The sequence below is a fragment of the Crocodylus siamensis genome, chromosome 5 (genome assembly GCF_052110815.1).
Source record: "Crocodylus siamensis isolate JL-2025a chromosome 5, ASM5211081v1, whole genome shotgun sequence".
NCBI classification, from domain to species: domain Eukaryota; kingdom Metazoa; phylum Chordata; order Crocodylia; family Crocodylidae; genus Crocodylus; species Crocodylus siamensis.
In genome coordinates, this window is record NC_143399.1 from 50,140,537 (window position 1) to 50,158,262 (window position 17,726).

The 17,726-nt window shown below is 40.4% G+C and overlaps 1 protein-coding gene across 6 annotated transcripts in view; it reads left to right on the forward strand.

Moving 5' to 3' along the window:
* Positions 1 to 17,726, forward strand: part of SOAT1 (sterol O-acyltransferase 1) — a 38,158-nt gene that overhangs the window by 13,612 nt on the left and 6,820 nt on the right. For 4 of the 6 annotated variants that reach the window (XM_090047576.1, XM_090047578.1, XM_090047577.1 and 1 more), the window contains exons 4-14: positions 2,184 to 2,242; positions 5,801 to 5,949; positions 6,050 to 6,109; positions 7,910 to 8,017; positions 9,306 to 9,588; positions 11,816 to 11,894; positions 12,684 to 12,765; positions 13,514 to 13,559; positions 16,356 to 16,485; positions 16,938 to 17,035; positions 17,474 to 17,572. In XM_090047576.1, the coding sequence (XP_089903702.1) occupies positions 2,184 to 2,242; positions 5,801 to 5,949; positions 6,050 to 6,109; positions 7,910 to 8,017; positions 9,306 to 9,588; positions 11,816 to 11,894; positions 12,684 to 12,765; positions 13,514 to 13,559; positions 16,356 to 16,485; positions 16,938 to 17,035; positions 17,474 to 17,572 (1,193 nt within the window). The remainder of the gene's footprint in view (positions 1 to 2,183; positions 2,243 to 5,800; positions 5,950 to 6,049; positions 6,110 to 7,909; positions 8,018 to 9,305; positions 9,589 to 11,815; positions 11,895 to 12,683; positions 12,766 to 13,513; positions 13,560 to 16,355; positions 16,486 to 16,937; positions 17,036 to 17,473; positions 17,573 to 17,726) is intronic. The other 2 variants (XM_090047580.1, XM_090047581.1) reach the window with 2 other exon arrangements.

The window sequence follows — 17,726 nt, forward strand, 5'->3', positions numbered from 1 at the left end:
TACTACACATGTACCCAATTTAAGGTGCTGTAATATAGGAAACTGGCCAAAAAAATGTTATGTAGATTGTTGAACACTTGTGGCTGGTTTTTTTGGTGCTGTAAAATTTTAAGTTGCAGCCAGGATCAACAGTTGGCTTGAAAATTGCTGGAGCAGAAGGAACCTGGGATTACAGATTCCTGAACTTCCCCTGTGTTGGCAAGTGATACTTGCATGATTGGGATCTGATTTCCTGTTCCCAGCAGTTGTACCATGTGGCATGCTAGGAGGTACAGTTGTTGGGATTGGGGATTAGATCCTATTGCACAATTAATTGCATGTGTGCCAGTGGCCTAAAGTGCCATCCTGTTCTACTTTCTGCCAGACTTCAGACTAATATGGCTAAGCATGTCTGTAGAAATTACCTTTAAAACCAGCATTCCTCAAGTACAAAAATGCAGTCAGCTTAATTGTGTCTGCAACTCTTATATTGTTGAGGTAAGTGCTGCCTGGCAAATAAAAACTGAATTTTTTGTAATCTTGTAAATTTATCTTTACACTTACAATAAAAGCAAATACCTCTTGTCTTGAATATTGGTCCAAAGCATAAGGCAAGTAAACTTTTTGCCAAGGATCTGTATAGTACTTGCATTGTAGATGAAGTCTGATTTACAGAAGTAAATTTTGTCAGGAACACTTGCAACTTTGCTAACACACTCTACTGTTTTAGTTATTCTTGTTAAAATTTAGGCTGCTCTTGAGTCCTGAAGAAAGATATAGTAGTATCCAAAAGCTCTGGTGTCCCTTCCAACTGTGTAGTTGGTTCAATAAGATATACCCACAAAAAATCCTGGTCCCTCATGGTTTTTTTTTTGTTTTGTTTTGTTTGTTTTTTGTTTTTTTGAACTGTCACAGTTCACTTCAGCACTACCACAAGCTGCCCTTGAATTTTTACAGTGCTGCCAGTCCAGAAGGTTCATGCTAAAACTTTTTCTTTACTAGTTATTTCTTATGTATCTTTAAATTGCTATGAATTATAATCCATGGAAGGGTATGCATTCAAATTATTAGAAAGAAACAGTGTAGATAGGGTGTAGTCTGTACTCACTACTATTAGTTTCAGAATTCAAAAAGATCCAAGACTTTTTACTTGCAATCACAGTGGCAAAATGTGCTCTGAAGCTGGTAATGAATACTTTTCTGTAATGCTACCAGGATGTCTAGTTGAAAAACCCCCTTTTCTAGAGCTGTAATATCTTTAAACTAGAAATAGAAAAGGTGTAACACAATACAGGATACTTCTGCACTCATGTTACAACTATACAATATTCTGCTAAGCTTAATTCACAAGCCACTATTTATTGGTCATTTACTGCCCTTAGAATGTATTTGTTCCAGTTTCTGAATGTTATTATGGTGGTTGTATCAAATCTGAGGGTTAAGGTTCTTCCTGAAGCTGGAAAGTACTTCAGAGTTGTAAGCAGGCTAAGACTTAATTATGTTGAATAGGAAGCGCAGGTATGGAAACTGAAGAGTTCTTTTCTTACTGTAAGCTGGTAGCATCTTATTAGGCTGAAAAAGTATATCGAAAAATAAATATGCTTAATAAACCTGCTCTTGGTGTGTGTTTTAGCTGCATGGGAAAACCTCTATTAAAAAGTCCTTGAACCTATAGGTGGGAATTCCTTACTTAATAAACTTGTAAAATGCTGCCTGCATACCAAATAAAGTGATAATGTATAAATGCCTTTTCTCTTGGAGCGCTCTGTACTGTTGGCAAGCTTTGTAGCTTCAACCAAAGTACTCAATTAGTGGTAAGATTAAGGCAAGAAAACTCCCAGAAGGCCAACATGGCCTTCTAAAGGTTGTTTATTGCTGTTTTCAGGGTTGAATAAGTTTAGGGACCTTGGAAAGATTTATGGAGTTACTAAGCATAATAGTACATCACAAAGCCAAGTCCCCAACCCAATGTCTACTGGCAATCAAGAATGTTCCCTCCTGCCTTCTAAAATTCATACAGCTTATGAATGAACGCTTGGTTATAGGCAAAAAGCTAATTTTAAATCCAGTATCAGTAAACAATTACACACTGTTCCCTCTTCTTTCTTTTTTTTCTTTCTTTTTCTTTGTGCTTCCAAGCATACAGATAAGCTATGCCAGGTCTATTGAAAACACAATTGCTAAATATTTGCTTTTCTTTTTAGGTCGGGTTGATGTTGACCATATGATAACAAGGAAAATGCAGCTGATAGCAGAAGCTGAGGTAAAAGCGTGTGTGCGCACATGGAAAAAGATCTATGTATATACATCTTTTTCTGTGTGAATGATCCAAATTCTTGAGGGGACTTCCTGGAAAAACCTGAAATGCCCTTGTTCTAAATCTGCCTAGAGTGTAATACGGATATTGCCTTTTCTGACATTTGCCAAGAGGAGTAGTTTTACACAAAATTGCTTACAAATGTAAATGTATATTTGTACGTGGTAGGTGCTTCTACTTGCAAGTCCCCTTTTGAGTAGAAGCAGCTTCTGTGGACAGCCATCTACTTAAACTAGTGTTTCTTTTTAAGTGTTCAAGTAAATTGTTAATTCTGTCAAGGTTGCTGTACTTTTTATTTATTTATTTATTTATTTATTTATTTTTTAAAGACATTAATATTAAATGCTTCAGTTCTGCTTTTGACAAGAGCTTGAAGTGGAGAGCAGGAGACTCGCTGCCTTTTTTTTATTTAATTGTGCAGTCTTTCAACCTGATTTATTCCACCCTTTCCCCTGTTGCTTGTCATGTTGTTTGCTTGTATGTGGATTTCAAAATTTACATACTGGAATCTTGTGGTCATTTGAGCTGACTCTTCCCTCCCCCCACTTTTTTTTTGTGTTGCAAGGTGTTAGTATGTAGAAATTCCACACACTAGACACGGTATGTTTTTAAGTGACCTGAAAAGAAGTTTCCTACTTTTGCAATTTAAGACTTATAAAGAAGACTTAAGTTGTTTTTCTGGTTCTATTTCTCTTCTCCATGGATCACTGGTGAACTAATAGGATTACAGTAAATAGGGTTGAAACGAGGATGGTAGAGTGGACCAGGATCTTGGGCATGTGGAGTTTGGTTGGAAGAGAACCTCTGTGGGAGACCCAGCTAAGACTACCCTTGCAACTGAGTAGACAGAACTATATTTCCACTTGTTTGCTGCTTCAGGGTCTTGTAGGGTCTTAATTCTTAATCCCTGTTTTTCCCTAAAGTAAAAAAATATAAAAATTTTTTTTAGCCTTTCTTTGTATCTCAAAGAAGTGGCGAAATACGATCTCACTTGTTATTCGGCCTATTACTTGAGTTTCTCTCCTAGAAACCATATACTAGCATCTCTGGAAGACCTTGCACCTTTCCAAAAGTGTCAGTTAAGAACACTACAATATAGGTTCCTGTTCCTATAATGAGCCTTGCAAAGGGAGAACAAAGAAATGCTAGTTTTTATTGGTTTGTTGGTCAGTGGGAAAAGGCGATTATTTGATTTCTAGAAATCTGGAAATCCAAATGCTTGAGTTCCCTGGAAGAAGCCACTGGGGGGGGACTGTCTTCTTTTTGACTCCTCCTGCTCTGAAATTTGCTACCTAAAATGTCTCCTTCCCATGCTATAGAAACTTAATACCTGGAAGCATTTTTTTTTCTAAAAAGACTCCAGGGACAAGAGTTGTGTGTCCTTTGTAAGTTAGCTTTTGCCATCTTTCCTCCTTCTAGCTAGGTATTGGGGACCAACTTAAACTCCCAAGTAACTGCTCCCATGAGTCATGTTGGGCTTGATTCTCAACTGGTGTAAATCTCAGTGCAGGTCCTCCAGAACTGAGTCTGAGAACTTGGCCACAAGTATTTTTGCAATTTTTCAGCCAATGAGTTTAATCAGGAAGAATTAATTTTTGAATGACTCTCAAGTCTTCCTATGCCCTAGCCTTATGCTGTTGCTTAAGGCTTGGGATCTATATTGCATCTAAAGTTTTTTAGAAGCAGTGAACTTTTCCCCCTTACCTATTTAGCTGATAAATAGTAGAGAGGTTACTTGGGGAGTCAGATGTTACAATGTCAACTCATACACACTTAAATTCAACATTTTAGAAGCAGAAATGTTCACTGCTTCTAAAAACTTTTTTGTGGCAAAGAACACTTTGCTATCAAGCTGCGAATCTAATACTTTTGAGCAGAAATAATGTATGTCAGACCACAGATCGGGTTCCTTGAAACTTGCCCTTAGCCATCACCCTTGCATACACTGTGAAAGGGGACTTATTCAAGTGACTTTTATTTTTAGCCTGACATGTTAGAGTAACTATAGGTGAGAAATTAAGTCTGATGTGCAAGCAGCACTTATCTTTCCACAGGTTCAAATTCTTTTCTTCTTTTAACTTGGATTGCTAAATTTAGAGTTAAGCTGCACCAGAGAACTCACTTTGCAAACCTTGCTTCATACCACAGGATCTGAAATTCTGCAAAATGTTGAGTCCTCACTATTTATTGCTTTCAAAGAGTACTCTCTTTTAGTGGAGTGCAGCAAATGTGGGGAGGGAAGATGCTTCCATTATTGCTACACCATTTTCCTAAATGATATTTAGCTAAGCTGATAAAGGTACCTTTTTTTGCTGGCATACATTTTGAGGCTGGGGTGGAGTAGGGCATTTCCAGAGTAGTTATATTGCTTATGGGAGGTTATGATTATTATTTTTTATTTACTTATTTTTAAATGCACCTTGCCACTAACTGTGCAGTGTAGAGCAAGTCCTAGTGCCCAGTAATTTTGGCCCTATTTATTTTGTGTTCCTTTAAACTATTATACTCTGTATGTCTTATCTCAACCATGAAAACAAAAAAAAGTCTCCAATCTTTTATAATAATGGAAGCATCAGAGGGGTGATTTTATCTGTTCCTCTCTCCTTCATTCATGTGAGCGAGTGTGTACACAGTGTAAGCTCAGGAGTATAGGTTGTAGCCATATTGGTCTAGGACATAGAGAAGGTTCTTTGAGTAAATCTGGTATCTTTTATTAGACCACCTCAGATGGTTGGAAAAATTCTTCTTTGCAAGCTATCAGGTACAAATACCCTTTGTCAGGCTGAGGAACTGCCTGCAGTTGGTCTGTGCTCTTCCTGGACAGATTGGTAAAGAAGCCAGAGGCCAGTATGCATGGGAGAAAGCCAGTTAGTGAAAATGTAAATTGAGGTAGTCAGTTAATGAGTGAGAGAGGTTGGGGGAGAAGGGGAACGAATATAGCTAGTAAATAGTAGAGAGGTTACTTGGGGAGTCAGATGTTAGGCAGGTTACAATGTCAACTCATACACACTTAAATTCAAAAAGCTTCTATGGCTAAAATTAATTGGGGAAGAAAAACAGTTCTTATAGTAACATAGGGCAGACAACATCAGCAATCCAATGCATCTGTTTTCCAATGTTTTAAAAATGTTTTCTTAACATAGCAATTCAGGATTTTATTTTTAGGTGTTGCCTTTAATTCATCTTGCTACCGCGTTCTATAAATTAAGTACTCCCCTCCCCACCACCATTTTTTTTTCTTCACCTTTCTCTAAATCTTCTGGACTTTTTAAATGTTTATTCTCTTCTGCATTGAGATAGTTAAAGATACATCTGGCATTAAGTGTGAACAAGCTTGATAAAAGCTCCTCGGCTTATCAAGGTTTGCTTTTTAGTTGTTGTCATGAAGTATGGCGTATTGCCACTGATTTTTCTGGCAGAAAGGGGAATGCTGGCTACTTAAATGGTGATGCCACATGAAAATGCATCGTCTGTGTTTACTATGCTGTTCTTTTTCTCTTTCAGCAGTTAAAGCCAGCTTTCATGAAGGAGGTAGACAGTCACTTCACAGAGTTTGTGGACAGTTTGATTGAGAAGTCTGTGATCCTGGAATCCTCCACACCAGCATCCACTTTCTCATCTGCCAGTTCAGAGAAAGACATGCATAAAAACAGGTAAGGGGTGGGGGGTCTAGGCTGATCCTTGGAATAAATTAAAAAAATTTCTGAAGCCTTTGTGTTTACCTTCTTACCTGGACTGGTCTCTTCTTCACAGGAGCTTGAGAGCACCTCCAGAACATGGGAAGATTTTCACTGCCAGAAGGTCACTTTTGGAGTGAGTGTGTTAACTAACTGGGTTTGTTCTTGCAGTGTATGTACATAAGTGCCATGACTTTTGTGTTTTGTGGTTTTTGTGTTTTTGGTTTTTTTTTAAGTTTTTTTTTCTCTTTTATTTAAGTTGTTTCCTGCTACTTGCTATTTCAGTGCTGTAACTTAGTGTACTTTGCTTTGTTATACCTAGTCCCAGCACTACCTAGTTTTAGATTTTCAGTACTTCAGGGTAGCAGCCATCTGTCAATGATTATATCATGCAGTGCTTAGCACAATTGGAATATATAGTGGCTATAGTGGCCACCTTTGGGCAGTAACATAACAAGCGGCTGCAAAAGTTTTTGGAGGTTTTCTAAGTAAATGGGTGTGTTTATACCATCCTTGGAGCTTTCTCCAGGTAAAAGTTACACTTTTTTTTTCCCCCCTGGAGTTTCATAGTCGTGTTGCCTTCCTTGCTTTCCCATGGAGCTCTGTAAATTTACCACCTTCATTGTCCACTTCTACCTGAAATAATTGTTGGTGAAGCTAGGTATTCTTGTAGTTTCATTGGGACTTCAACAGGCTATGGGAGGCGACAGCCCTCCAAATCTGCCAATCTTATGAAATTCTGGTTTTGGATGAATTTCTATTAACTGACCAGTCTTGCTTGTTAACTACTTTAGTCTTCTCTAGATTCTCATGCATTTTTTTTAAAAATCTTTGATTCTTTTGTACTTCTCCAAACCAGTTAAAGGCAGTGGTTGTCAGTGTTAGACTTTAGGCACCCCTTGAAAAATGCTAGCTCTCAGCTTTCAGGACTTGTGGTAGAGATAATACCTTTTATCAGGTCAACAAGATTTTTGCAAAAAAATTTCTTTAATCACAAGCTTTCGGGCACAAATACCCTTCATCAGGCATTGGAGAAAAGAAGACTGTAAAAGCACTCCTGGGTAGAAATGAAAGTTCATATTTCATAGGATTTCAGAGAAGAAAACTGCTCTGGGCGGTCAGTTCATAGCTGGTATGGAGTCTCTCACTTCCTGTGAGGATCTGTGATTATGCAGATTGCCTTGAAACAAAGTCAGCAGCAGTGTCTCGGGTTTCGGGTGGTCACAGTTGCTTCCTGCATGGGAAAATGTGAGATTTCATTTTAAAAACTGGCTAAAATTCAGTATCTTCCATGTGTCAGGTCTTAGCTTTCACCTTTTTTTTTGACTACTGAAAAGCTGCTTTTTTCTGTTGCAAAGAACATGGACCACTGCATTTCAGTGTGGTTTTTGACACTGTGGACTCCTCTTTGAAATCTCTGAGTACATCTTGTGACTCAGGTTTGCACACCTTTTTTATAGTCCTAACATCGTGTGGCACCTCATGGCACACTGTTGGAGGGTACCCTGGTTGAGAATCATTTCTCTCAAGTGCCACTCTGCCCTACCTTTTTTGCCTGATATAGCTAGCCCCCTGTCTATCCATGTGAAAATAAGCATGATAGATTATTTGCCTTGCTTGCAAAGCACTTCATTTTTTCACCTGGAAGCTGCTATGTAAAGAACTCAAGCATCTTTCTTCATAAACATTACTAAACCTTCCAACTAACACCACTATGAGAGTTGTGTGTATCCTGTCCCATCCTGCCCCCCACAGTGGAAAAAATAACTATCCAAGGCACAAGGAAAGATGCCAGGGCTATACAATTCAGGTTTCTTGTGTCTCTTGCTCCTGCGACTAATCAAGCTATGATGGAAAGTACTTGAAAGGAAGAAAAAAAAACCATATAAATGCTTGCTTATATATAGAGTTCACTGTCTGAACTTCTTTTCTTTAGTGAACTGTTTGAACTGAGCCACATCAGGACAATCTACCACATGTTCATTGCTCTCCTCATTATCTTCATTCTGAGCACGGTTGTAGTAGACTTTATTGATGAAGGAAGGTAAGAATGTGGAAGCAAAAGCCTTGCATGTCTTTATTTTTTAACATCTAATATATGAAGTTGGAAAATCGGGTAACTTCCTCCCTCCCTTAATTGAATTTTTGAGCAGGTAGTAAAACCTTTAAATGGACTTGACACTTAAATTACGCAGGATACCCTGTCCAGGAGAGAAGGCTATTGCAAATTAAATAGGGATATACTGGAAAACTGAGGTATAGCTCACTAGCTATAGGCTTGTATATCTCAGAAATACTGCAGCCAGAGTGACTGGGCCAGATTTTGTATGCAATTAAATCCAGTTTATAGGCTGACAAATTCCCAACTGTTTTGAGAGCACTGTTTTGAAGAGCTATGAACAAAGTTGAAATCCAAAGCCATAGCTTTTTCTTAGTTGTATTAAATGCAGGAAGATCATGATTGTTTGTTTGGGTTGGGGGAGAAAGGAAGAGGGGAGGCTTCAGATTCTTTAACAGTTCTGTAACTGTGCTGAATGCACTTCTGAAAGACTGTACTTATACTAAACAAACTGACTTGCTTCAGGAAAACCTTGAAGTTCTTGGCACAGAACTGGTTGTGACTGGGCTCTGGTGCATGTAGCCAATATTAAATGTACTTGTGACTCAGTCTTCCTCAGAGTTGTTGACTCTTGCTTAAACTGTAACCTTTTTTGCAGGGTATGTCAGAGTACAAGCCAGATTACATATTTATCTTACTGATAAACTGGTCCTATCTGTGTTTTTATACATCCAGGATTAACTCTGACTCCACTTGATGTTGCAATGCTCACTTAATTTGTGCTTGAATTGGTACATACAGTTCTGTGTGGGCTATAGGTCGACAGACAGGTTTACTATATTCAGTTTCACAAGCAGTGTGAAAGTGGTATGGCTGGCAGGGGGAGAATGACCTATACTGAGATTTCTCTTATGTCATTTGCAGAGAACCTGTTTCTGTGTAATAAAATCTGAAATCCTCTTTCTTTCCCAAATAAATCTGGTGGCTTTATTCCTTATGAGTAAATATTTTAAATACACTTGAGTGCAGCCCTTTAATGTTTGAAACTCTGGTGACATCCTTAGAGAAGTGGTGTCCTTTAAAAGAATAATTAAAGCTGAGGAAGCAACCTTGGAAACTGTGTTCCAGTAAATGTCTTGCCCATGTCTTGGGATGACCTTGGGATAAAGTGACAGTTGTGGCAACAAAGCTTAAACCTGTGTCTCCAGCTGCTGGAAGGCTTAACAAAGAGATCATAAACACCTAATCTTGCTTTCTCATCTCTCTCTTTCAGGCTGGTGTTAGATTTTGATCTCTTGGTCTTTGCTTTTGGCAAGTCTACTGTTGTTGCTTACACCTGGCCCTGCATGTTTCTTGGCACATTCATTATACCCTATGGCCTTTTCCATCAGTGGGCCCAGGGGTACAGCAATTCCTCTCACCGGACAATCCGCTCCTTTTTTTATGGGACGCTTTTCATGCTTTTTCAAGTGATTGGACTTGGGATTGGACCAGTCTATGTTGCAGTGGCATATGCTCTACCTCCAGCCTCTGGGTTCATTGTGATGCTTGAACAGGTAGGTTTGAGTACTAATATTAGACTCATCTATAGAGGGGCTTCTTTACCAGAGTGGAGGAAAGACTTACTGAAACTAATTTTGCTAAACAGTTTTTCTCTTTAAAAAAACACACACCACTTCCCCCTTCTCCCATATTTATAGAACCCTTTTTAGGTGCAACACAGTAATAATGTATAACTAGGACTTTTATTGCCCTTAGGAACTACTTGTTTGGGGTTTGCAACAATTGTAACATCTATTGTTGAATTGGTAGCATTCAGTATCTAATTTTAATACAGTTGAATAAACTACATTGCATTGCAGTTTTTAATAACTTTTCTCACATACCTGATAGTACCAGATACCACTAGGTGAGCCATATCCACCATGGACATTTTAAGATGCTTCATCCTGCTTGTGATGCTAATTTAATTGTCCAAACAAGTAATAAGCTGAAACATCTGAAAGGAGTCTGCAGGTCCTAAGGTTTCAGTCTTGGCTGTTCTTCTGCAGTGTCTTATACCATTTTACTGCTACACTACTGAAGATTAAAAATAATATGAACTAGAGGGTCTTAAAGTCTTCCCTTTTGGCTCACCCTCAGTGTATCACTGACTGGCACACATTCTTATCCTTATCAAATTTTACTAACTGAAAATACTGGGCCAGGGTTTTCGCTGGGACAGTGGTATGTTATAAATATTCATTCTAGATTCCCAATCAGTTTATTCCAATAAATACTTTTTATCTTGTTTTTGAGATACACCCCCCCCACCTCGACTGATGACAGGTTATGATAAGGGGTTGTCAGTCACCCAGCATTCTGTTTGTTTACTCTTCCTTGTCTTCCACTTGGAGGTATTCAGTTGAAACTCATAATTCTAGAGAAAAATATTGCTTGGGTTTATCTTTTGTTTATTTATAACTCTAAAGTTCTAAAGCCAGAGACCTAATGGAAAAAGTAGCAATACCCACTGGGTCAGGCTGACGGAAGCAGTTCTCCCCCACAGTCCAGGAAGAGCCATTCTGCCCCCACCCCCTCTGCTTCTGGACCAAATGTTCTTGGGGGCGGGGGGAGGGTTTCTACCCTTTATGGGCATCTGTTTAGCCACCAAAGTGAAATGGAAATTGCTAAAACTTAGGCTGCATACATACATTTAAATAATCTTGGAGAATTCTCCCAGGTTTGTTCTGCTGGGAGAGAAACTTACCCAGAGCTTTGTGTACAGGTATTCAAATACTGAGGGTCTGAAAAGTGAAGAGCTTCCAGTGCTGTCACTGTAGCAAGGAGGGCATCTCAGCATGCTTCCTTAGTCTGCCTGGCAACAGGAGGTAGCTCAGGCTGACCTAGGCTATCCATAGTCAGCCTGTTTCCCTGCAGCACAATGTGGCGACTTGTGAAGGGGGTATAGAGGCTAGCAAGGATTTGCCTCCCTTGCCAGTGTCCAGCAAGGGATATGTTATTTCACTGAGAAGAAAGGGAATGCTGGAGGATTATGTTGTCTTTAGAGATGAGCAATGGCATGTACAGATATTTACTTTTCCAGGAGAAACTCTCCTGGGAATGATTTAACTCTGGCTGTTCCCACACTATTTTTTCTCTTGGAGTGGCCATTTTTACTGGGGGGGCGGGGCAGGGGAAGAGCCTGAACTTCTGTATACAACAACTCTTCCAGGAGAAACTGAATGTCTGTATGAGATCTCAGGCTGAGCAACTTTTGAGTAGAAGTAAGATCCAGTAAATCCACTAGACACTGAGGGTGTTGTTAATGAGGTTAAAAGGGAATAGCCTGTGGCAAGATCTCATGGGTACCATTTTGCACCAATTCCTAGGTGTCCTTTGTGGTGGTAAAATGAGTTATTCAATGAATAATAGTTTGAATTTCCTGTAAACTACATTTTTTTTTTAACAGCTGGACTATTGGAAATAATTGATTTGTTTCTTGAGTCTCAGATTGGTGCTACTGCCGTTTCCTTGGCATCTGTGATATTGCACTTGTGCTGGGTTAGGACATGTCTTCCCATTTTAGAAAATATGATAAGGAGGAGGAAAATGCTCCTCTTGGTCTTTTTAGTTGAGGTGAAACCTGGTGAGGGGGTGGAACAGCATGGAGCTTTTTAAGGGATAAAGTAAAGAGTCTGAGATGCTGAAAGTATTGTCCAAATACACTGGTTGCAACAGTAGAGTAGAGAAGTCGAGGAAGTGGAGCAGTACAAAATGGGATCTTGGACTGCTGTCTTACAGGTTCGTCTCATCATGAAGGGCCATTCATTTATCAGGGAGAATGTTCCTCGGGTCCTGTCTTCAGCCAAGGAGAAGTCAAGTGAGTAACTTAAACATAACCTGCTTCCTTCTTTGCTATCCTGCCCCACTTATTTGCCTACAGATGAAATTTATTCCTATTCGTATGACCAGTTCAGGCCTCCTGTGAACCCCTAAAACTCTGAGGATCCAAGTAGGGCTTAAACATGGCTAGAGAAGATAAAGCTGTTTGGCTTTCTGCATAGTGAATTTTACCCCAAGGGCTTGACTTTAATTGTTTCTCACATAGTAGCCAACATTCTGCCTGAGCTCTTCTAATACCCTTAATGCCGGGGACCTCTCTAACACGAGGACGTTCAGAAGAAATGGGCAGAGGGGACTTGCTTTTTGGGTTTAGGCATTAAAGGAACACATAATAGTAGCAGCCCCTTCAGGGCTGCAAAGAAAAGTCTACAGGGAATATAAGACTCTATTTTGGTATGGGCTCCATCTCTTACATTTTGGCTCAAGGTGAATGTGGTATCAGTAATACATATTTTTTTCTAAATCACTATGTAGTCATTTCCATTTTAATAAAGATCTATTCTCAGTGGCTTTGGTTATTTCTTGTCTGTCTGTCTGTCTGTCTGTCTGTCTGTCTGTCTGTCTGTCTGTCTGTCTGTCTGTCTGTCTGTCTGTCTGTCTGTCTGTCTGTCTGTCTGTCCTTTGTTCCTTCTGGCATTTGAGGATTCCTACACCCTTAAGCCACTTAAGGAAGAGGCATGAGTCATATGTGTATATATAGGAGGTTAATGAGGAAATCCTGGCTTTAGTGGTGAAATGCTTTTTGGCTTTTATTTTTCTCCTACAGGTACTGTACCAGTTCCCCGGATTACTCAGTACCTGTACTTTCTGTTTGCTCCCACCCTCATCTATAGAGACAGCTACCCCAGGTAATGTCAACATCAACTCCTCAATGCAGTAGTCCAAAGAAATTAAACCAGTACTAAAACCCTTCCTGCTGTGAGTTATTCCCACTTGTTTTTTGAGCTACAGAAATTGGGTGACCTTTCTGAAGGGTACATGCAGTCATTGATAAAGCTGGCTTTAGAACTTGGATTATCTTATTCTAGATCCCCGTCTTTTTTGTATTAGAATGCTCTCCTTCTTATAATAAGCCAATTCCACTGGAAACTTCTGGAGTTGCATCTAGAAGTTAAACTAGAATTTGGATGTTGAATGACTATGGAACTGTGACTGGTACCTTAGCTGATATTTAACTCTACATCAGTATTTTTTTTAACAGGCAGCACACTTGAGTTTGAGGAAGCAATATACAGGCACTTTGAGATCTTCTGGTTTAAGAACACAAAAGTCTTTCATGATGCAAACCATGTTTTTAGTGACATTATAAGGAGAAATAATTTATTATGTTCCCAGTTGTGCAGTTTACATAATAATCCAATAACTACAGCAATTTACTTCCTGTATGCAAGAATATGGTAGCTACCTGTTGAAAATCAGGAGTCAGGCATGTGAGCTTTCAGTAGATTAATAACTGGTGTTTGGGGGAAGGGGGTGGCTATAAGGGATTTCTGCTGATAGGGGACAGTTATGATTGGACTGCTCAAGGATCACTGTTATGTTGGACTGCTACTAAGAAGTAGTTTAGCTTAATGTAACCATTCTTTTGTTTTGTAGGACTCCCAGAATAAGATGGAGTTATGTGGCTACCAAGTTTGCACAGGTGAATGTAATGCATTGTTTGTCTGATGCCCATCCAGACAATATCCAGCTAATTTAGGATTTGCATGGCAATTCTATCTGCTTGAGGCACTGGTGCATTGCTGAATTCAGAAACTAATTTCCCTGGAAAAATATATAACTTGTTCTTGGAAAACAAGGAAATTAATTTCTTGTTGCATTAATAACTGTACAGGTTTCCCTTGCCAACCATGATTTTGCCAACCATGGTTTTGAGTATCCATGCTTCAGAGAAGGGGTGGGGTACAGTTGGAAAATACCCCCCACAGCCTCTGCTTCCCCAGCCCTGCTCATTTTGCCAACCATGGGAACTTTCAGGAATGTAACCCCCGTAAACCTGTATCTGAAAATGTACTTATACAATATTTGGGGCGGGTAGTGCAGGAAATCATACCTGTTACATTGCTCAGTGAATTGTCACTTTTTTGGGGTCTGTTTTCCATTTGTCAAAAAATCATCCCAGGGACTTGCCCTTTCCTTAGCTTGGACTTTTGGCGTGTGACTTCTTGACTGTGACTTCCTGACCCTTGCCTTAATTTCAAACTACACTTGTGTCTTAAAAGTTTGAAAAAGGTTGCTTACTACTTTATCACTCAACTGGATTTCAGTGTTCCAGATAGAAGCAGAAGTGCTGGGATATTGCACATGGGTTGAAATCTCAAGAGCAACTATTTTTTTGAAGCTTGAGATGGCCTGGGAATAAAACAAACTTCTCTGGGTGTTTATTTCTGAACTTTGAGCTAGTTCATCACTTTAAGGCGGGGTGGGCAATTATTTCGAGCGGAGGGCCACTTACTGAGTTTTGGCAAACCATCAAGGGCTGCGTGACAGGCAGCCAGGGGCAGCTAAATATTAATTTTCTAAAATTTTTAGGGGCCCCGTGGGCCAGATAGAATGGTTTGATGGGCCACATCTGGCCCGCAGACCACATTTTGCCCACCCCTGCTTTAAGGGCTACCTGGACTCTCTCAAAGCGGGTGATTAGTGTAATTCACCTGCAAGTGAGGCATAGGAATGTAGTAACAGCCACCGGGGTCCTCCAAAACCTAGGATTGAGCAAGTTTTGGATGATTTATACATTTATTTGGATTACAAGTTTCACTGCAAATTCTGTGTGGTGAGAACTAGAGTTCTGACACCTTCACATGGAGTCCTTTTCATCTAAAGGCCACTGCCAAAGAGACCGTGTGAAAGCCACTGTTCTATTGTTGCTGTAAGAGAAAGGGAAGAGTGGGGGGAAGGTACGTGTGCTTTGTCTATAGCAAGGAGTACTCTTTTATGGTGAAATGTCAGATGAGTTAATGGAGGGGTAGGTTTTTCATCTTGACCTGAATTTACTTTTTTTTTTTTTTTTTTAAAGTAGGATGTTGCACTGGGCCTGGCCTGGTTATAAATCATAGGGTCCTCTGCACATGCAGATCGAGGCACAATGGGATCTGGTGTATGATCCACCCAATTGCACCTCCTGCCATGCTACACAGGAAGCAAGGTCTTGTGACTGGGAGTCCCCTCAGCTGCTGTGCTTTTCCCAGTTGTGGAGACGCACCACACATCCCCACGGCTGGGAGATCACAGCAGCTGTAGTTTCCTAGTTGCAGGGGTGTGGGGCCCCTTGCAACTGGGATCCCTGTCTGCTAGGAGTTCCCATACTAGAGGGTGCACATACCCCTGTCTCCCTCCTCCTGTGCTGTGATGGGAGATCTGATCAGCTGATGGGCCTCCCCACCACAACAGCCCCTGGCCACATGTTTAATTAACGGCATGATGGGAAGCAGTTACAAAGTCATTTCACATGTTGTGGAATAACTTTGTAGCCTATTCCTCTTTTTATTCCACCATTAACTGAGTGAATGTGTGACCAGGGTGACCACTTTAAGGTACGATTTAGCTGGTTAATCATGCCTTAAGTATAATAGGTAGGTGTTGCCTTAGTGTAGAAACAAACATTGCATTTGTGCTACTATACATTTTTATGGCAGCATAAAGCCACAGCAAATACATGTCCAGATCTCTTGTGGCCACACTTGTGACTGTGACACAGTAGTAATAAAATTGTGCTGCTTTATTGTAGCAGATGTCTATTTACTTTTATGGCAGGTGAGCATGGGCAGCTGGAGTTGCATGCACTATTCCACCATACCAGGCAGGTCCTCCCTGAGACTTAAGAGGCCTGGTCCTGCACACTGTGGGAATTTCTGCACATATTTGGGCCCCAGGAATGCCTGCCCATCTTTCCCTGCTTCCAGAGATGTGTCTCTGGCAATCTCTGGAAGCCCTGGAGATTGCTGAGGGTGCATCTCTGCATGCAGGGAACATATTGCACTGTCCTGCAAGATCAATAGGTGACATTTCACTGAGTAAAGTGGATCAGCTGTGCCAAGACCTGTACCAGCACAACTGGTTTACTGTCTCTGGCAGTGTCTACTTCTACCCCTTGTGATGGGAGAGGTGAAGGGTTTCTCTCTCCCTCCCTCCCCCTATATTCACCTAAAATGTAAAGGTTTTACTATAATTTTGTTATCTGATCCAGACTGAGAGATCACTTGCTTTCTGGCTGTCAACCTAAAAATAACTGGTTTGTAGTTCTTTTATCATACTAGGGCAGCTGCAAGCAGCTTTATCAGTAGGTGGGCTTGGAGAAGTTTCTAAGGCTGGTGTGGTGGCCGGATTGAGGTTTGGGTTTTGCATTGTTCCCTTCCCTTCTATGGGACAGTTGTGTTCAAAGATGTTTTACAGGTGCGTTAATTCTTTTTATGGACTGATTTGCTTTTTGTTCCAGGTGCTTGGTTCACTTTTTTACTCCTACTATATCTTCGTGCGACTCTGCATCCCTCAGTTCAGGAACATAAGTCAGGAGCCCTTCAATCTGCGAGCGCTGGTCCTCTGTATCTTTAACTCTATTCTGCCAGGTGAGACAGATGTACGGAAGGCTATACAATAGCAAGAGGGATTCCAAGGTGGTGCTAGATTAACTGACTACAGGGATTTGTGGCAGAAGGGTGATCTTCCCCTGTCCCCCTCTCCATGAGAGAGGAAACTGGTCATTCCTGGGCAGGTGCAAAAGCAACACTTAGAGCAGCAAGTTAGTACTGGCTATTATATGAGCAAGGAAGGTCTTTTTTTTTCTCAGCGTTGTGATATTACAATGGAGGACAAGAGAAATTTCAGTCTGTTCAGTTTTTACATTTTAACACCTGAATTCCTTGTTCGGCATTGTTGTCCCTTTTGTGGGGTCAGGTGACATTATGATGGGACAGGAGGAACAAGAGCGTTGCTACTGTTCTAAAACCACATTTGGCTGTGATCAGGGCTAGGTGAAATAAACACAGTATCATGAACTGATCCTGTTTTACACCCCTAGGTATATTGATTTACTTCCTGATTTTCTTCGCGTTCCTTCACTGTTGGCTTAATGCATTTGCGGAGATGTTGCGCTTTGCAGATCGAATGTTTTACCAGGTAAGAAGCAGGGAACACGGGTGGAGATGGGTCTTTCTTTCAGTATATGTAGATGCTGTCTGTTGGCCAAACCAAAATGAATTAGGAGCCAAGATTAAAATTATCTTCCCTTGATAAACTGAAGAACTTCAGAAGATTCTGCCACCCAAATCACCATAGCACTAGAAATGTTGTTAATGCTGTTTCTAGGGGGGTTCTTTCCCCTCTGGATCAGGATTGATGTACATGTGGCAGTGTGGGGAACTTTTTCGGGTTCCTAATATCTGCATATCCTGTGAGTGACATCAGCTGCTAGATGGCTCGTCATGAGCACTCCATTTAAAATATATTTTATTCTACCATTGTGGGTCCAGAAAACTCCACCTAAAAAAAATTGTTGTACCTTTTGATGTGCATGTGCACGCACACACCTGTTCTCTTATGCTTTACCTGTTTCAGGATTGGTGGAATTCCACATCCTATGCAAACTACTACCGAACCTGGAATGTGGTAGTACATGACTGGCTGTATTACTACGCATACCGGGATATCCTTTGGGTAAGCAGCAAACAGATTTTGTTCCTCATCTTTTATTTTTTGAAACAATAAGTAATCTTTCCTAAAATGAGGAGGGAGTTGGTATAAGTAGAGTTGGTGCACATTTTATTGGGAATGGTGATTAAAATGCCATAGCTGTAGTCTCCATCGTCTT